At 37.7% G+C, this 21731-nt stretch overlaps 1 protein-coding gene across 1 annotated transcript in view; it reads right to left on the bottom strand.

Annotated features, from left to right (window-relative positions):
* The window catches only part of LOC150075254 (ras suppressor protein 1-like), a 57361-nt gene that overhangs the window by 13597 nt on the left and 22033 nt on the right, over positions 1-21731 (bottom strand). Inside the window, exons 6-7 of the mRNA XM_090389061.1 lie at positions 14612-14694; positions 1826-1940 (exon numbers count right to left, since the gene is read on the bottom strand). Of these exons, the coding sequence (XP_090245187.1) occupies positions 1826-1940; positions 14612-14694 (198 nt within the window). The remainder of the gene's footprint in view (positions 1-1825; positions 1941-14611; positions 14695-21731) is intronic.

Here is a 21731-nt window from a genome sequence, read left to right as displayed (position 1 = left end):
GATTAAATGTGGAAAACAACAAATACTAGATATTTCTAATAAAAGAAAAGTTTTTAAAAATTTAAATTTAGCAAAATGATGGTAGTGTAGCTGGATTCAAAGTCAAAATTTCAGGTGACTGTAGAAAACCTTGAACACTGTGTTATCACAATTAACATAAAAGGTTAAACCTGGGTGGGAAGAGCACTTAAGTCTTTTCAAAATTAATTTTAAAGGACTCCAAATGAAATTTATTAAAGTAAAAGGTAAACATATGACAATATAGAGAATTATTTTCTTTGGGAAATTACTACATTTAGATTCTTGAAAGAGAATCTTAAAATTGCCTTAACTACATTCCCAATTTACTCACCAAATCAGTCAAGATTTAAGTTACAAAATTTTTACACAATTTTTTTTAATGAAAAATTAAAAATAAGTTGCTTTTTTGCATATGCTATTTTCAATAAAACAGAACTTATTGGTTCTGCTGAAAAAGAAAAAGAAAAAGTTAGTCAAAATATAAAGATGAAATTAACAGCCACTTTCATTTTCCAGTTCAGATAACTGTTAAGAGCACAAAAATTTTAAATTTACATGCTTATGTTTTGTCAAACAGCATATTAATTTAGACATACTTTTTAACAACTGAAACAAGACACCATTTTACTTCAATAATAATAATAATCAAGACAAAAACACATCTGTAGAATAATTCAATGTAAAACAAAGAGTATTTAATTTCTGTAAAATAGATGCATAAGCTAACAGGCAAGCAACATATTTGTTCACATTACACTGAAACCAAAACTAGAAAATTAACGCAAAGGCAAAAACAGTAAATAGTCATGTGGGACCTAACAGTTACTTTGCATATATAATTTCAAGCAAACAATAATTGTTCACTTCTAAAACTTTTATTTCAGCTGTTTTGAAATACTTCTCTTCTAAATAACTACTGACCTCTTCTAATAACCTCTGTACAAATCTCAATCATGGAATATTATTCCCACATCTGGAATAATACTCCCAAAACTTCTCTCCAACCCTAGACTCTATTCAAAAGAGGGCAGTCATGTAAATTAATGCTCCACCTTTTCCAAAGTCCCTCCACTATACATCTCATTGATGTTCAGTTTCTGCCACATGTATTTTCTGTAGAGGCTTCCATGGGCACCATTATTCTCAATTGGAATCTGTAATTCCAATGCAATTCCAATTTAATTCCAATTACAGATTGGAATCTGTAATTCCATTCATTGTCTATATCCAAACTCACAAGCCTTCAAACATTTCCACTTCCTCATTTATCTCTTCTACTTCTATTCTGTGGAATAACCTTCATTCACATGTGTTTCCCAAAAATTACAATCTACAGAAATTCAAGTTTAATGTCAACGAGTATCATCTGTCTTTTCAGTGTTCAACCCATATATAGTAATAATCATTATAGGTTTCTAATGTCTTTCATTTCTGGGGTTTTAAAAAAGATATTTGTCCACATACCAGCAATCCAATTAAGATTATCATGGATATTATGGGACATGCAGCATCCTCTCCCTTTAATCTTTCCCTACGATTTCTGTATCTTCAGACCTCTAAAATAAAAGTTGCTGAAAGGATGTTTATTCCAGTCAGATGCAGAGTTGTAGCAAGTTGAGTTGTCTCATCAGCAACCAAAGGAATTCCATGACAGAAGGTATTCCACATTTGGTGAAACAACAGAATGCACATACTAACAATAGAAATACATTCATGGGTACTTGTTGGTGAGTGCCATTATATGGGCTTTATAAAACCTACTTTATATCTAAAATTAACCAAATTCTAATTTATCACCACTTACCAAGTTCTGGAGGAAGAACAGCAAGGCGATTTCCTTGTATGTGAAGTTCTCTGAGGCGACTTAACTCTCCAATTTCTTTAGGCAGAGCAAGCAGGTCGTTCTCCCTTAAGACAAGCTAAATATTTTAGAATAAATAGTTTCAATATGCATATAATTGTATTAAATATATTTTTATAAACTAAAATTTCAAGAACCAATAATTTTTTTAAAAGCAGCAAAGATACAGCATAACAGCAAAATGAAAGGCACAGCAGGTGGGAAAAAATAATTTTTATTTACATCAGGAAATGAAAGCTGAGAACTATAATATGAGTGATGAATATCAAGCAAAAAAAAATACAGAAAACAGTATTTAAAGCATATGAAAATCTGATGCATTACATTTTCGCTAGTGTATTGTGTTTGGTACAAACACAATACACTAGTGATAGTTCATATTGGAGGCTGAAGAAAATAACAGAAGAATATCATGAATAATCTGCCTGCAGTATTTCATATTTGATGATAGGAATCTCAAAGGTTAGACCTTTCTCATTCTTTCTCCTTTATATAGAAGGTCCCAAAGCCAAATCCTACAGGCATAGGTGATGCTGTGACATCATCGCTCTTATCGATGTTATATACATACAGGAAAGACTTTGATTGTGTAATCCAGCCATTCCTTGTGGCCAGTTTAGTGTTGTTCTGCAAATTCGTTTCACTGTAATCAATACCTAATATTGGAAGCATGCTTGCTATAATAAACAGCAAGTGTGTTTATACATAAATCCATCTCAAAAGTTTACTTTAAAAAAGCAAACTCTCGAGCATTTAAAATCACCTGCATATGTATAGTTAGTCTCTGCTCATGACCATTGCTTTCATTTTGAATTCCTGTCAGTTTGCATCATTCTGTTGAAAAGATCAGTACGTAGTTTTTACATAGTACAGTAAAGTATGGTGCAGCACAGTACTTTTGCAATGGATAGTAAGTGAAATGTTAAGTGTTAAGGATAAAATGAAAGTTATTAGAAAAATAGAAAATGGGAAGAAAAAACATGTTGCTGCTCACAAACTTAACTTATAGAATTAAAAAGTGCACACAATTTGAAATTTAAAGAAAAAATTATCATCCTTTTACAAAGGTGTCTCGTAATCTGCCTTCGCTTGCCTAGCCTCCTTGGTGACTTGATTTCAGATTAGCTTATATCTACCATAGGTTTCTGTGTCAGCTGATAATTTTTATGCATCCTATGCATTTTTGTTCTCTGTCACAAGTCTCATTAGTTGTTCATCTGACATAAATTTTGGGCCTAAACGTTCAACAGTATTTCTTAGTTGGCATGAAAAGTCTAGCAGCTTCCAAGGTTCATTCCTTGAATGCTTTCCATTTAGAAATTGCTGTTGGTAACATCATCAGTTAGTTCCACTGTATAGAATTTAAAGAATCTATGAGACCGCTGTAGTCACCTTTATGAAAGCAAAAACCCTTCCCTTTATACCTCTGATGGTGGATCTGCCTTTAAGTAAATTCCACATCAGTAGACCGTGATCACTGCCACCTAGTGGTTCCATTATCTTCAAATTCTTATTGCAAGAATAATCACTGCTGATAATCGGATCAAGAGTATTACTCCCTCTGGTTGCCTCTTGAACATGCTGCTGTAAAAATCAATCATTTAGTAAATTCACAAAAGTTTTGCTAGAGCGTGAGTGACCAACCTACAAGTTCCAGTCAATATCTGGGAATTTAAAATCCCCATTATAAGACATTATGATTTACTGGCTCACTATTTCTCTGTATAGTTGTTCATTGTACTCATCAGAGTCATTTGTCCTATAACACACTCTGACTCTCATTTTCCCTTTCCCAGTGTTTATGTCACACCAAACAGACTCAACATTGCACTGTCCACCAATGTCAACTGGATGCACTTCATTAGATTTTATGTTTCTTAACTAACACCATAACCCCGCCTCCCTTCCAATCCTGTCTATCTTTTCTGTACACACCGTACTCCCCAAATTCCAATTCTGCATTCTTTATATATGTGTGTGGCACCATGTCCCTGATATCCCAACAATATCTGCTTTGATGTCTTGACCAGAGCTTCAAATTTATCAAATTTATCTACTATACTTCTACCTGTGGTGTACATGCAAGTATACATGCATCTGTTCTTATTCTTAATTATCATAACACAGCCCATGTATTTACTTGTTTCATGATGACTCCCAGCAGTTCCTGAACTCACCAGCAACTTGCTTTTGAGGCTGCTGCTCATTGCAATAGAAGCAGTGTAAGAATTGCTTCCACCGCTGCCTGTGGCTACTGTTAATCTATTAGTCTGTGAATCCCACCCCAAGTTAGCAGTTTTCCAAACCACTTAACATTGCTTCGATAGCATCAGCAAATATTCTTGCACCCTTTCCATTTAAGTGTATCCCATCCCTGTAAAAGCAATCTCTCCTGTTAACAAGCACAGACCATGCTGAGAAAAATATAATTTGTCTTATAATGGGGGATTTTAATTTCCCGGATATTGACTGGAATTTGTGGGTTGGTCACTCACACACTAGCAAGGCTTTTGTGGATTTATTGGATGATTATTTTCTATAGCATCATGTTCTTGATCTGATTATCAGTAGTAATTCTTCATGCATTAAGAATCTGCAGATAAAGGAACCAATAGGTGGCAGTGATCACAGTGTGCTGAAGTGGGATTTACTCAAAGAGGTAACTACCATCAAGGGTAAAGGGAAGGGTTTTTGCTTCCATAAAGGTGACTACTGTGGTCTGAGACAGTATTTAAATTCTATACAGTGGGACCAACTGATGATATTACCAACAGCAAATTAAAAATGGGAAGCATTCAAAGAATTAATCTTGGAAGCTACTAGGCTTTTCATACCAACAAAGAAATATTGTTCAAGATTTAGGCCTAAATGGATGTCAGAGAAGAAAAATGCATGGGATACATATAAATTAATGTGTGACACAGTAACCTATGATAGACATAAGCTGGTCTGTAAACAAGTTACAAAGGAGGTTAGGGGCGAACCAAGTTACAGGCGAAGGCAGATTACGAGAAATCTTTGGCAAAGGATGCAAAGAAAAACAGCAAAGAGTTCTTTACTTATGTAAACTCTAGAAGGAAGGGAATGAATCAGATTGGTCCACTTGATATCGATGGTTCAACTGTTGATAATCCTGCTCAGGTAGCTAACAAACTAAATGAACATTTTGATCGACATTCACACATGAGGAGTTATTCAGGGAGGGGAATGCCAGAAGTGTATTCAACTCTGGCAGTAAGCTAGATAATCTTGTAATAACTGAGAGTAAAGTGGAGGAGAAATTGTTGAAGATAAACAAAAGAAAGGCACCTGGGGTGGATGGAATCTATCCAGTTATATTAAAGGAGGTGGCAAAGGAAGTAAGCAAACCCTTAGCCATAATTATGAGAGCTTCCCTGGACTCAGGGGAGGTACCCATGGACTGGAGATATGCAAATGTGACCCCAATCCACAAAGGAGGATCAAAGGGAGACACAGGTAATTACAGTCCTGTTGGTTTAACTTCTGTTCCAAGGAAATTAATGGAGGCACTGGTTAAAGAAACATTGCAGGATCATCTAGACAAGACTTCAGTTATAGCTTGGACACAGCATGGGTTTGTTAAGGGGAAGTCTTGTCTGACTAATTTGATTGGATACTATGATGTAGTCACAAAGAAACTGGATGCAAAGAATAACTTTGATATCATATATTTGGATCTTAAAAAAGCTTTTGATACTGTTGCACATGGAAGACTGCTGCACAAATTGGAGCAGTGTGGCATTGGAGGCAAATTGCTGGTATGGATAAAGGGATGATTGAGTGGGAGAAGACAGAGAGTGGTAATCAATGGACACTGCTCTTCGTTGACTAATGTTATTAGTGGAGTCCCCCAGGAGTCCATTGTTGTTTTCTGTATTTATCAATGATATTGATGATGGTATATCAGGCTTAATGTCTAAGTTTGCAGAAGATACATAGGTTGACTGGGTTGTTAATGACACTAATGACAGTACGCTACTGCAACAGGATCTAAAAAAGTTGAGCAGATGGGTTGGGAAGTGGCAACTGGAGTTTAACATTGACAAATGAAAAGTACTGCATATGGAAAGCAGTAACCCCAGAGTAACGTATGAACTGTGTGGTACTACACTGATAGTGGTAGAGAATGAAAAGGACCTGGGGGTAATTGTGCAGTCAGATATGAAGTTTTCTGAGCAGTGCAGACGGTCTGCAAGAGTAGCTCATGGTGTCTTGTCAATGATATACAGGAATTTTTCTAGCAGGGATAAGAAGGTGATTATTCCCTTGTATAAGGCAATGGTCTGGCCACACTTTGAATACTGTATACCTGTCTGGAGGCCTTATTTTAGGAAGGATGTAGAGCTGCTGGAACGAGTACAGAGAAGGGCAACAAGATTAGTGAATGGAACAAAGGGTTGCTCTTACGAAGAAGGGCTTAAGTGTTGCAAATTACAGTGTCTGGAGACTAGGCACCTGCGAGGTAATCTGATTGAGGTGTATAAAGCCTTGAATGGTTTGAGCATGTTTAATGCAGATGGGATTCTTCCTCTTGCTTGGAATAATCGCCTGAGAGGGCATAAATTCAAATTGAGGAAAGACAGTTGTAGGATAGATGTGCAGCGGGTGGTTGATTGATGGAATAAACTTCGATCTGTCATTGTAGAAGTTGATAGCTTAAATAGATTCAAGGCAGAACTTGACAAACATTTGGAGCGAGCGGATGGGCGAAATAATGTTTTTTTTTTTTTTGTTTTTCAGCTGATGCTATATAAGCTTGCTTTCTTGCATCATGTGCCTTTGCTAATGTTAATGCTAAGTTCTACCTCATGAGCTTTGCACAATCTTTCCATGGCCGAATTGATACACAAGGCTCTTCATATACTCCCTCATATCGTGTATGGGCAGAATTGTAGACACTTTCAAATTTAACCTTAACTCGCAACTTTTTTTCAACATTGACCTGTATTTGTTAAGTAAGTCTACGAATCTCCTACAATTAATGTCATTAGTGCCAATGTGTACAACAATATCACCTTTTGTGTCCTTAAAAGATATCGGCTCTACAGAATGATCAACTTTTGCCCCGGGCAGACATACCTTGGTCCTATTCCACCTATCCTTTTTGCTCAATATATATCCCCTTTTCCTGACAATTGAATCACCTACAATAACGAGCTCCTTTGGGACCAGCACATTCTACTTTGATGATTGCTGCTGTGTTGCCTGATGCACAAGAGCAAGAGCAGGCATTGAGTTGGGCAGCTGAGAGCTTGATGGGCCCCCATTTTAATTCCTTCAAGGGCATCTACCCTAAACCTCAAACTCTCATAGATACTCATCAGAATGCTGAGTTGGTGCCCAATTTCTTGACACTCTCTGCACCTAACACACACAAAGACAACCTCCTTGGCTAGATCATGTCCTGTTTTAGAAACAACCGCAAAAATTTCACATTTTGCACATTTTTTTAGACTGTGATGCATTGGAAAAGCACCCCCTCCAGTTCTCCTTCAACCATAGCACTCCCACTACTTTGTGCACATTACTTTTCTGCTCTAGTCTAAGGCATGATTTCCACTTAAATACAATTTAATTAACAATGATAATTAATAAGATTTATAAATTTAAGTGATTAATTGACAATACTATACTAAGTTAACAGATTTCTAATACAGTACTATGTATTACGCTATCTAGTTTTACATTGTACCTTACGCTATCTAGTTTTACATTGTACCTTACGCTATCAAGTTCAAGATATATGTTACACTATTCCGTATCAATCTAATATACTATAACAATGGCGGCAAGTTTCGAATGGTACAAGGTTCTACGGATACTAAGTAGTAACCTACAAAATCTCTATCTGAATTCAAAATAAACTAAGTAGCGTGACTAGGACTATAAAGCTACTTCTAGAAAATAAATTAGTATGCCAATTAAGTCAATAAAATGGCAAAAATTTAACAAAAACTTATCCATTTGCTGGAGCCATAAAATCTTCGCCCACACATGGATATCATTGTTCCCAAAAAAACATTACTAGATTCAACAGAAAAAGCAGAAAAGGCATGGAGTGGAGTATCTGAGAAGACCATCTATAATGTTTTTCATTACACAAGATTTAGTACTGATTCTGTTGAAATTGATACCACGCCTTGTCAGAATAGATTTGCAAAGCAAATCACTTGGGTTTAAATCAATAAGATTCAGATGCTTATGGTATGGTTGATGACAATGTAATCACCTCATAAACTTTAATAGATGATGACTTTGCTGGTGAAGTGAGGAATTAAATGGATTAGCAAAACTGAGATGAAGACAAAGAAACTGAAGATATAAAACTTCAAGTTCTGACTATTGTAACTTTTATAAAAACACAGAGGTAAACTATTTCACAGATTGCAAAAAAAAAAAGAGCATGATTTGGAAAAATGCTTCTGATTAGGAAACAACAAAAAAAAAACCATCTATTTCTGTTAGATAATACTGTATTATTATCTAACTTATAAGCTTAAAGAAGAGGAAGATACTAGAGAAAGATTTAGAATGAAAGTCAAAGAACAACTGGAGAAACACCAACCACAGGATGGTCAGCTCATCAATAAAAAATGGGAAGATATTAAGGAAGCACTAAGTGTAGCAGCAGAAGAGGCACTTGGAGTGGAACAAAAAAGAGAGAAATGACTGGTTCAATCAGGACTGTGAGAAGATCCTGGAAGAATGAAGCCAAGCTGGGCAAGAAAATGTTACACAGAGGAACAAGAAAGAGTACTGAGGATAACAGGATTAAAAGAGCTGAAGCACAGTTAGTATGTAGACAAAAGAAAAGAGAATGGGAAAAGAAAAGAATAGAAAAAATGCAAGAACAATACGACAGAGGGCAGATCAGGAAATTCTATAAAGAAGAAGGAAACATAAAAAAAGTTTACCAGCCATGCTTTAACTTGTGTAAGACTAAGAAAGGAAAAATAGTAGGGAGGGAGTAGCAGAGTTCACAGAAGTTTGGAGAGACAATTTTAATTCCTTACTTAATAAAGAACAGGCACACCCAGAAAAAACTGTAGAAGAGAAAGAATAAACTGATAATGTTGAAAGTATCCTGGGCCCAACAATAGAAGAGGTGTGGGATGCAGTCCAAAGGGCTAAAAATAACAAAGCAGCAGGAGAAGTAACATCCCAGCAGAACTCATAAAGGCAGGCGGCGAGAAACTGATCCAAAAATTACATCAGCTTATATCAGACATATGGGAAAGAGAACAATTCCCAAATGACTGGAAGGCAGAAGTAATCATCCCAATCCACAAGAAGGGAGATAAACTAATGTGTGAAAACTACAGACGGATTGCCCTACTTAGTGCAACATAAAAGATTTTATCCCTCATCCTGACTAGAAGAATATCAAGACTAGCAGAAGTTGGTGAATATCAAAGTGGGTTCCATACAGGGAGGTCAACTGTTGACCATATTTCCACCTTCAGACAGATCATGGAGAAGTGCTGTGAATATAATGTAGATCTGCACCATCTCTTTATTGATTTCCACACAGCATATGAGGAGAGGGCTGAGACAGAGGGACCATTTGTTTGGAAGGTTTAATATTGCCCTCATTTTCATCCAACTCATCGTCGATATTGTCACTAGTTCTTTAAATATGCTCCAAAATGTTGGAGTCACTTGGATATTCAGCTACTATGACATTATTATTCTCCACTGATCAAATCTAGCTTGGAGCTCTTCCCAAGATTGTTCAATGTCTTGTAGCAGTTCACCCCTCTCATCGTTGTTAATTAGTGTTTTAGCAAAACCTGCTTTTGCAAAACAATTCTTAATCGTTGTTTCCATCACATCTTGACTCCACACTTTTGCCAACTCTGATGTGCACATCCGCAAATCCAGAACAGATTGGTTGGTTTCTACTCTCAGTATAATTTTTTTCAGTATGTGCCTTTGGTAGTGCATTTTAAAATTTTTGATAATGCTTTGGTTCATTGGATGCAGTTTAGACGAGGTATTCGGAGGGAAGAAAACAAGATTCACACTTGTAAATTTCGAAATAACCGAGTGAAGATGGGCAGTTATCGACAATCAAAGCGATTTTTCTGTTTTCTTCCATCATCTTTTTATCAAAATTTAAAATCCACTGCCAAAAAGTTTTGCTTGTCATTCAAGGTTTTTTGTTGTAGTCCAACTCTAAAGATTTCATTCCTTTGAAACATCGAGGTTATTTACTTTGCTTATTACCAAAAGCTTCAGTTTTTCATTGCCAGCCATATTTGCAAACAAGAGTGTAATTCTTTCCTTACTGTTTTTACTGCCTAAACATTTATCACCTTTAAAAGTCAGTGTCTTGTTAAGCAAACATTTAAAAAATAGACGTGTTTCTTCAATGTTGAATATGTCTTTGGACTGGTAGTCGTCCATAATTTTTTTCAAAATTGTTTTTTTCCCAATGGGTATAGTCTTCTTCGATTGCAACTTCACTTTCATCAGTAATAACTTTTTCGAGCAAGTCATGACGCTCTTTAAATTTGTCCAGCCAACCAGAACTGGGTTGGAGTGTTTTGTGCCACAGAAAAGATGCATACTCCATAGGCTTTTCTTTTATTAATACTCTGGGCTATTCTCAGAGCCAATAATACTCAGAGCTGTTCTCTAATTCTCCGATATCCCTGATATCAGAGAATTAGAGAATAGCTTATATCAGCATGTTTTGGTCTTGAATCAACTTCATCTACATTTTCTCAAAGGTATAATTTTGCACACTTCCAACTGGGTCCTGTTTCCTCAAACAGTTTGAGAATCGAAACAGGGTTTTCAGAATGGTTGACATACTACTGGCAGGGATATCAAATTTTAAAGATATTTCTTCTTCTTTTTTTTTTTAACACTGCGATCTACACTATTAAGCACTTTCACTTTTTCACACTACACTCAAGAATTCCCTCTTAGACACTGTAAGGTTACTTGCACAGCAATTAAAAGAAAGCTGAAATTAAAGACCACTTGTAGCTACCATGTAAACAGAGACAGGTGAATTTAGTGAAAGTGTGGATGACTCACTTCAAACCAAAAGATGAATTTCTGGGATAAAGGAAAATCACTCTCCTAATTCTGTAATAGGATGCTTATGAAAATAGGTTGACCAGAGCCAATGCCCATGTCAGGAATATGTCTTAATCTTTCCCAATGGCTGTGAACGGCTGACCAGTGGGACTTCTCAGCATAGTAGTGTATAAGTTGTATAGGTTTTACTTCTTTTTAGCCATTGGTGACCCACTGCTGGGCAAAGGCCTCTCCCAAACTTCCATTTTTTTTCTATCCTGTGCTGTGGTGGCCAGTTTCCTGCTGTAGGGTTTTACAGGCACCATTAAATTGTAAAATGTTTTAGCTCTTAATTCGTGGAATTAAAGCCTTTAGCTGTTAAAAGCTAAAGGGATTAATGCTTAATCCTTTCAGCTCTTAATTCATGCTTTCTACAGCATCAGCTTCATTGCCTAAAGACCTGAGGTGCGAACAATGTGTACTCAGGTCTCTTGAAATCAGTTCGTTATATGGAAATTTTCTTCGTTATACAGAAACTATTTTCAATGTAATGACCAAGGGAAAATCAAAAAAGTTCTCTATATAGAAAATTTCGCTATATGGAAGTTTGTTAAAGAGAGGTCTGACTGTATTTTAATGGCACTGCAGCTTATTCATCATATCTCTATAATGTTTTCTCGGTTGCTTAGAATAAGCACTGAATTAGTCAAGGCCTTGAGATACTGTGCTGCCACTTCATTAGGTACACCTCTGCTGTGCACACAAATGGTTTGTCCCACAACGTTGCAAGTCACATAACTACAGTTGTAGATATAAATGTAGCAGAACAACCTTTCTAGTATCAGTTAAGTGTACAAACCCTAGCAAGAATAGGGAAAAGGAGTGATCTAACGGACTTCGAACGTGGCATGGTAGTAGGTGCAAGACATGCTGGACAAAGCATCTCTGAAATGGCAGTTTTCCTGAACTTTTCACGCACCACTGTTTCAAGGGTTATCGAGAATAGTGCAACAAACAGAAAACATCCTCTCGGCGGCACTTCTGTGGAAGAAAATCGCTTGTTGATGAGAGAGGTCAAAGGAAGATGGCTAGAATTGTGCAAACAAACAGACGGGCCACAATGTTGAACATCACATCAGAATACAACTTTGGTGTGCAGAACAAAATATCGCAACGGACCACTAGTAGCACTTTGTCTCGAATGGGTTACAACAGCCGATGGCCACATCGTGTGCCTTTGTAATCAATGAAGAACAAGAGAGCATGCCTCCTGTGGGCACAGCAACACCAGCACTGGACTATCAAGGATTGGAAAACAGTTGCTTGGTCTGACGAGTGGAAGTTCCTGGTGCATCATGTTGATGGAAGGCTCAGAATTTGGTGAAAACAACATGAATCCATGGACCCATCAGGTCTGATGACTACTGTGCAAGATGGTGGGGGCAGTGTTATAGGGTGGGTAATGTTTTCTTGGCACATGTTGGGTCCATTGATAACCATAGATTCACATCTGAATGCCACATTGTACCTAAACATCCATTCATGTTGACCGTTTATCCTCAGTCAGATGGTTACTTCCAGCAGGATAATGCACCAGTGCACAAAGCCCGAATCACTATGGAATGGTTTCAGGAACATGACAATGACTTTTCTTTGCTGCAGTGGCCCGCTCAGTCCACGGACCTCAATCGTATTGAACATATTTGGGATGGGTTGGAAAGGGCTGTTCACTGCAGGCCTACACCTCCGTCAAATCTCAAGGAACTGTGTAACACACTCATGTCTGCATGGTACTCCATTCCTGCACAATGTTTTCAGCATCTTGTTCAATCCATGCCTAGACAAATTCAGGCTGTTTTGAAGGCTAAAGGAGGCTCAACACACTACTAGGTAGGTGTACCTAATAAAATGGCAACACACACACACACACACACACGGTATGACAGAAAATTCCTGGAATGACTTTATAAGTTAAAATTGAACTTACCAATTATTTTCTTTGTTTTCTTATCAAAAATAGTAACAGAAAACACTATTTCACACTGCATTTGGAGGAAATCCAAAATGTATCTCTTTACACTGAGGGCACAAAAATCAATATCAGAAATTTCAGAAATAATATTTTTAGTAAGAGCAGTAAATGTTGTTATCAGAAAAAAAAATTATTTACTGACTATTTAAGGTATTCTGGAAATGAGGATTTCCAATCATGACAGAAGAAAATGGCTTCGTGCAGAGCATCAAGGACACTATTTCTGAAAGAGGCAATAACAATTATTTGGCAAATTCAATTTTAACTTGTTTATAAAGTCATTCCTGGAACTTTCTACCCACACCTCATATATGTATTGTACACATGTATTCCTACCAAAAATTATGGAATACCTCTCAAATTGCAGGAAATTGTGTGTGGATATGAAATATGCAAATATTTTGGCCTATAGAAGTGATCAGTTATTACCAGAATTCAATTCAACTTCTACAGTGAATAATAAGCACACAGAAAGAGCTAATGTAGTTTCAGAGAGGGATGAAGTTGGATATTGTTTGGGTGGCTGTTCAATGCTCAGGAAATTGTGCAGGAAATTGTGTGTGGATATGAAATATGCAAATATTTTGGCCTATAGAAGTGATCAGTTATTACCAGAATTCAATTCAACTTCTACAGTGAATAATGAGCACACAGAAAAGAGCTAATGTAGTTTCAGAGAGGGATGACAGTTGGATATTGTTTGGGGCTGTTCAATGCTCAGGCAATTGCAACATGTGCAGAAAATAGAAGTCAAGAGGTAACCCAAAAAACAAAAAAGGTTATCCAAAATACTGAATAACAGGAGTAGCACACCTTGAGATGGCTATTTATATTACCTAGCCATCAAACTCTAGAGGATCTGAGTTTGGAATCTTGTGTGGTCACAGGCAACCTGTAACTTTTTTCATGACATATAGGGAGCTGCATGACATGAATTTTGGTATACTGCAAGTATACCCACACCTGGGATGTAAATCACTGAAAATCAGTCTGAGGAGTGACAAGTCATGCTAATCAGTCTGATGTATGTTTCTGAGTATGAAGGATGTCTGGAGAACACCTACTTCATAAGTATGCAGTTCCAAATGTAAACTTGGGAAGTGGGGGGGGTACAGTCTGGAGTTTCTTGTGGATGGACTAGGTCCACTAATCATTAATACTGTTTCCTCCACTGATGTTCTGGACAATTTTGTGTATTCTACATTCTGGTAATTTTATGGATGTCACTCTTATATACTGCAATGCAACATTGTATCATGTCACAGAGCAAGAACTGTGAATGATTAGTTTCAGGAGAACATTAGAACATTCCAGTGGTCAACACAGAGCTCTCAGCTCTGACCTTAATCTAGCTGCATGTCTTTGTGATGAACTGGAATGCAAAATTAGGGCACAGCCCTCTTCATTAATGGCTCACAAATTCTTTAATTTGTTGAGCACAGTATCACAAACTTTCTATCAGAAATTGAAAGTCTTCCTCAATGCACCGAAACAGCAATTACCAACAAAAGTAGAGAATGTGCTATTAATTTCTTCAAATAAACCCATGTTCTGTTTACAACCTAAAGGACAATTTAGGTACTGTACTGTATAAATGTGTAATTTTATCAAAAAAGTAACAATTTCCTAATTATATTTTAAATACTTACAATCTGAAGATTTTTGAGTTGTCCAACTTCTGGAGGCACAAATTCAAAGTCATTATCTCCAAGATACAATGCTCGAAGGGTTTCTAGAAAATTAAGCAAGTTTTTAAGAACTGCAATTTTATTAATTTTTTTTAAGACATATGAAGTTAATTCTGCATATACATTCTGGCACAAATACCACTGCTTAAATTTACATTATTTTTCAAGTATACATTCAAGTAATCATTAATACTGTTTCCTCCACTGATGTTCTGGACAATTTTGTGTATTCTACATTCTGGTAATTTTATGGATGTCACTCTTATATACTGCAATGCAACATTGTATCATGTCACAGAGCAAGAACTGTGAATGATTAGTTTCAGGAGAACATTAGAACATTCCAGTGGTCAACACAGAGCTCTCAGCTCTGACCTTAATCTAGCTGCATGTCTTTGTGATGAACTGGAATGCAAAATTAGGGCACAGCCCTCTTCATTAATGGCTCACAAATTCTTTAATTTGTTGAGCACAGTATCACAAACTTTCTATCAGAAATTGAAAGTCTTCCTCAATGCACCGAAACAGCAATTACCAACAAAAGTAGAGAATGTGCTATTAATTTCTTCAAATAAACCCATGTTCTGTTTACAACCTAAAGGACAATTTAGGTTGTAAACAGAACATGGGTTTATTTGTGCTATATGGTTTATATGTACTAGTACTAATGTACGTAAACGTACATTAGTACTGGTACCAATGTACATTTACGGCTTTGACTGCGTTCCCTGTGCTGAGCTTTGCTTTTAGTAGGCTTCTGAGTCTGTGATGGTATTTCTCGGTCAGGCAGGCCCTGATCTCCTTGTGTTCTAGATGTTCAGGTTGAATCATCCCAAAATACTTGTAGATCTATCCCTCTGTCATGGCTTTGATCTTCTTATCAGTCTTCATCTCGTAGTTTGGTCTGACTGGTTTTCTCTGATACAATCCACAGGTCTTGCATTTGTCTAGTCCAAATTCAATCTTGATGTCAGTTCTGAACTCTTTGGTGATCTGGAGTAGCTGTTAAGAGTTGCTTCTTGGTTGTCATAGAGCTTGATGTCACTCACATACATCAGATGGGAGAGGTTGTACAGGTTCCTTCTCCTTTAAGGGTATATCTGTGTTTGCTGGTATTAAGCATGGTGGACAGCAGACTGAGTGCTAGATAGAACCACATTGGGCTTGGGGAATCTCCCTAGAAGATTCCTCTCCTGATAGGGATTGGTTGGAGTTGCGATCATGATGTTCTTGACCTTGACAGTGGTCCTCCATTTTGCCATGGTTGCTTCTGGAAGTCTGTTACTGTCACGGTTGACTTTGTAGATATTCAGCATTCCTGTCAGCCAGCTATAGGCCTCGGGGTAGTCAATGTAGGCTATGTACAGGTTGTGGTGCTTGTAGGCCTGCTCTCCATAGCTGCCACATCAATGGTCAATTGTTCCTTACACCCTTTACTTGTCTTCCTGTATCCCATCTGTTGTTCAACCATGATATTCTGGCTCTCTAAGTGGTCTGATATCTTCTTGGCTATGCAAAATCTTGTTTATTGTTTGGAGACAGATGATCTGTACTTTGCTGGGGTTTTTGATATCTTTGTCTTTCAGGTAGGTTTGTTTGTTAGTTACAGTGGTACCTCGGGTCACAAACTTAATTCGTTCTTTGACTCCGTTTGCGAACCGAAACAATTTTTCCCATTGAAATTAATGCAAATCCAATTAATCCGTTCGCCCGCCCCAGAAACATATTGTTTTTTGACTTTTTTATGGATTTATGTGTGGCAAAAATATATAATATAAAATATACAGTATAACTTTACCTTTGTGGTTGATAGTTGCTGGCACAGGTAGATGGTAGAGGAGGAGGAGGAGGAAGGCTACTCCTTCGAAGGAGAGTCCCATTCCATAATAACGTCGGGCATTTCTGGTTTTTTTCCTCTTGTTTGTATCCTGGGAAGTGGTTCGATTGCTGGCTCGGTGGCTGGTGTTTTCACAAAATAACGATCCAGAGACATTTGTCTTTTTCTTTGTTGGATATTTTTCCGAAAATGGGACATTGCATTGTCATTTAAAATGTCCACTGCTCTGCTGGTCACAGTTTTGTTAGGGTGATGCTTCTCAATGAAAACCTGCACTTCACTCCACTTGCTACAAATTTCTTTGATCTCAGCACTTGAAACATGTACCACCTCTTCCTCCTCCTCTCCTGAGTGCTCCTCCTGCATAACTTTCATCTGTTCACATTGCAACTCAACAAGTTCTTCTGTGTTGAGTTCTCGTCTGTGGTCCTCCACCAGCTCCACCACATCTTCCTCATTGACCAGCAAGCCCAAACTCTTGCCAATGGTCACAATCTTGTTTACTAGAGTTACATCTGTCTCTTCGAAGTCTCTATCAGGCACACAACCTGGCCAAAGTCTCCTCCAGGCAGATTGAAACGTGCGGTTAGAGACATCGTTCCATGCCTTGTCAATGAGGTTTATGCAGTGGAGGATATGGAAGTGATCCTTCCAAAAATCACGCAGGGTCAAATTCATGTCGTTGGTCACCTGGAAACACCTGGAAAAAAGAGCCTCTGTATATAACTTCTTGAAGTTGGAAATTACTTGCTGGTCCATGGGCTGGATGAGAGGAGTGGTGTTAGGAGACAGAAATTTGACTTTTATGAAGTCGTATTCAACATCAAGGTCTTCTTCCATACTTGGAGGATGGGCAGGAGTGTTGTCCATAACCAGCAGACACTTAATGGGCAAATTATTTTCCTCAAGTTCTTGACAGTTGGCATAAAAACATTTGACATTTCTTGACAGTTGGCATAAAAACTTCAGTCAACCACTCCATAAAAAGTAATCTTGTTACCCAAGCCTTGCTATTCGCTCTCCACAATACCGGAAGTTTACCCTTTAGCACTTTATTGCATTTAAAAGTGTGCGGCTTTTCAGAGTGGTAAACTAAAAGAGGCTTAATCTTACAATCCCCACTTGCATTAGCGCACAATAAAAGTGTAAGCCTGTCCTTCATTGGTTTGTGGCCAGGCAGTGACTTTTCCTCTTGGGTTATGTAGGTCCTTCTTGGCATTTTTTTTCCAAAAAAGTCCCATTTCATCGCAATTAAAAACTTGATGCAGTACGTAACCTTCAGAGTTGATAAAGTTTGCAAATTCCTCCACATAGGCATCTGCTGCTTTTTTGTCTGAACTAGCTGCCTCTCCAAGCCTAACAACACTATGAATTCCAGTTCATTGACGAAACTTCTCGAACCAGCCTCTACTTGCTTTAAATTCGCATCTACTTGCTTTAAACTAGCATCACTTGTATTCGGCGTGTTTTCCACTAAATCATGCAAAAGTAAAGCCTTCTCGCATATTAGGGCCTCGCTAACACTATCTCCAGCAAGCTGCTTTTCATTAATCCAAACTAACAATAATTTTTCTACTTCTTCTAACACTTGAGACCTTTGCTTCGTTAACATAGTCACTCCTTTAGCCACGTCAGCCGTCTTTAGCGCATCTTTGTTCTTTAAGATAGTACAGATCGTGGATATCTAGCCATGTCGTTTTTTTTTTTTGGTAGTTATTGGCGCATCGGCTTCTGTGGCCATAGTGTACCTCCCAAGGTTTTTTGCAGTACTTTGATCCAAGCCCGAGGCGGGATTCGAACCCGCGACCTTTGGGTTGCCAGGCAGGCGCTTTACCCACCAGGCTAGCCCAGTCGGCATAGCCATGTCGTACTGCTTGGCGAGATTAGAAACACGAACACCATTCTCATGTTTAGTTATTATTTCCTTCTTCATTTCTACTGCATTACGCTTAGGCTTCTTTACACCACTGTCACTAACACTTTTCACTTTCTTGGGAGCTATAATGAGGGTTAATTTAATGCAAAAAGCAAAAAAAAAATTGTATCAAGAACAACGCAACTACAAACAATGTTCACAGCGTGCAAACCTGAATACAACTGATGCTGTTCGCGAGCCGAAAACATGGTGCCAAAGCCATGTTTGTGCGTTCGTCCGCCGAGGCATTGTTCGCGGGTCAAGTCAAAATTTGTTCAGAAATTATGTTCATGGGCTGATTTGTTCGTGACTAGAGGCGTTCGTGACCCGAGGTACCACTGTATTTGGTTTTTAGGAGCATTAGCAACTAAGGCCATATTGCTCCGGGGATATGTGGTGGTCATTCCCTGACCTTTCCCCAACCTCCGTATTTGGTGGGCACGGGCTCGAACCCCAGTCTAATCAAGAAGTGTGTGCTACGCACTGCTGCTCCTGCCCATTTGGCTACTTTCAGGCATGTGATTCCTTGAGTCAGATACTCTGCAGTCATCTCAGGGTGCCTTATCATCCAGGTGAACTGCTCCACTAGATACTTTTATATGTGTTGAACTTCTTGTACCAGCATACTTGTGGATGTTGTCTATTTCTGGGGTTTACCAATTGTGAGACCTCCTGATTTTCTGTTGTACTTCTTCCTCATTAATCTTCCATTCTACCATCTCCTGTGTGTCCTTAGTTTTCTTGCATTCTAGGTCTATCTGGAGCATTATGTCTAACTTCATTGCTCTATAAGTTGCCCCAAAACTCCTCCTTCACCTTCTGGTCGGGTGGTCTACTACCCTCCTCCTCCTCTTGTCTGATGCTCCTCTTCAAATTTCATTGAAGATCTGGTTGTTTATTTTCTCTGGGTGCTCTCTCATGTATCAGTGTAGTCTCTTGCTGAGTGTAAGAAGGTTCTGCTTCAGGGTGTCTAGATATTCTTCTATCCTCTGATTCTTGGTCTCGTGTTTGCTGTGGGTGTTGTCTTTATTGAGGATGCTCTTCACTTTTCTGATCAGCTATTTGCTTCTATTTCCCTGTTATTATGGAGCTGAAGCTGGCTTATTTTGACTCTCAGCTCTTCTATTTTCTGATGAAACCTTTCCCATGTTTGGTGAATCCTTGTTTTTGCATTTCTTGTTCTGCTGGTCTCTGGTTTCTCTTCTGTTGATGTTTCACTTCATTGTTGTTGAAGTAATCTGGTATTATTCATCAAATGAGGTGGTTTGTGACTTTCTACAGGATTGGATTTTATTGTGCCTCTGCTTCAGTATGGTGTAGGTCTTTTGTGGTCTATTCCCTCAAATTCTGCTAGTCTTCTTCCACTTATCTTCTATTTTGGATATCATAATCTCATCTGTTCCCACTCTGGCTGCTCCAGGTACTAAAGTAATAAAGAGACTTTGTACTTCTTGCTCTTCCTTGTCTAGTTCTGGTTCAGTGTTTTCCATATTATTTGTTCATTTTTGTAGCTGGCCACTCCCATCTTGTTTCATTTTTTCCAGATTGCAGGAATTATCAGGTCCTTCATGACGATGGCCCATCTCTGGTTGGCTATTTACTGTTCAGTGACCTGAATTGTTGGGAATCATTCTGACCACTTGTATAATTTGGTCCTGTACACTGTCCTATTAGTCTCCAACATGGTTACTTCATAGTATGTTCACATGATGAACACATCATCTCAATGTACCACTTCCTGCATTAGAGTTTCTTCTCATTCTGGGTTGTCACTAGTGAAATCACACTGGAAGCACTTCCAGTTGATTAGGCTGGATAGTTTTGCTCCTTCCTTGTGATAGTCATATGGTGGACAGCACCAATTGCTTCACTTATTTCCCTAGGAGACTGTCAACAACTTTTCAAACTGACCCCCTCTGCCTAGGGCCTGAATGCGAGTGACTTTATCCTGCATCACACTCAATGCTTTTACATGGCATCTTCATCTGGCTATGGAGGTGGACCTGTTCAGTTCAGCTTGCATCCAGTGGTGAATGTTAGGAAAAGCACCAGATGGTACCATTTCCAACCTTGGCTATCACTTCAATGTTGGTGAGGTGGGTCCAATAAAGAGACTTTGCAATCCTGCTTATCACCAGGGCAAGACTCAAGTCCAGGTTCGCCAGTGGGCGGGCCAACATCGTAACCATTGGGTTATTGTGCACCCCCTTTAAATTATTTTGTTTATTATGATTATTATTACAGTGGGTGCTGATTATTGTGATTGTCTTTGGTTTATAAAAATTGATAACATTAAACGGAGAGATTTTTTTTTGATGAAATATAAAAAGTTGTTTATCTTACCAACTTTATTTATTATCCAGTACACTATATATAATACTCTACATACATAACTACAACATAAACATATATTAGCTGATTTCAGTATTATACTGAAATTTCTACAATAAATTTATTGCAAAAATTTATTACAAAATTTATTAATACATTTTTTTACAAATATTTATACAATAATTTGTAATCATCACTTTTCTCTCTCTAGTGCCCTCTGTAACAGTTCAAAGTTCTAATGGCCTCCGTAACAGTTCAAAATATTTCCTAATTTCTCTGGTTGTTACCATAACTCTCTGGACCTCAATATCTTTGTTATCAGAATTTATTTTCTTCAGTGTCAAGGTTTATCTGGTATAATTACATCAAATATATTCTTTACTAACAGATCACCTGTTGTCAGAAGATTTTCATTGATTTTTACCCAATTGTCAAAATTTGGTGTAATATTAAATGAATTACTGCTATACTCTGTTGACACTGCACTACTTTCTTTAATATTTATTACAGCACCTCACTTGATAAATCTGGCTTTATGAAAACAGTTTTTGATTGTTTGTTTGGAAATGAAATCCCAAGCACTAGCCAGCATACACACTGTATCTAATAAATTAATTCTTTTTGTTATGTCCTTATCATTACTTTCTTCAATTTGTGCAATAATATTTCACTGCATTACATTGCACTGCTGCACAATGTTTTGAAAACCTTTATGATTCCTTAATCCAAAGGTTGCACTATAGATGCTGTATTTGCTGGAAGAAATACAAGTGTTATTGTTGTTCAAGAGTACATTTAGATGAGCTGTACAGTTATCTAAGGTAAGCACAATTTTTTCACTGATGCGATAATTCTTTGTCCCATTCCTTCAGAAAGTCAACGAAAATTTGAGATATCATTCATGTTGCTCTTATATTCAACTGGTAGGTATTTTGTCCCTCTGAACACACGTGGATGCTTACTTTTCCCAATTACGAAAAGCTTTTTTTTTATTGTGC

The sequence above is a fragment of the Mastigoproctus giganteus genome, chromosome 14 (assembly GCF_048544385.1).
Source record: "Mastigoproctus giganteus isolate SK-2022 chromosome 14, ASM4854438v1, whole genome shotgun sequence".
In the NCBI taxonomy this organism is placed as follows: domain Eukaryota; kingdom Metazoa; phylum Arthropoda; class Arachnida; order Uropygi; family Thelyphonidae; genus Mastigoproctus; species Mastigoproctus giganteus.
Note: the sequence above shows the minus strand (reverse complement) of the source record. Positions and strands in the feature narration are given on the sequence as shown.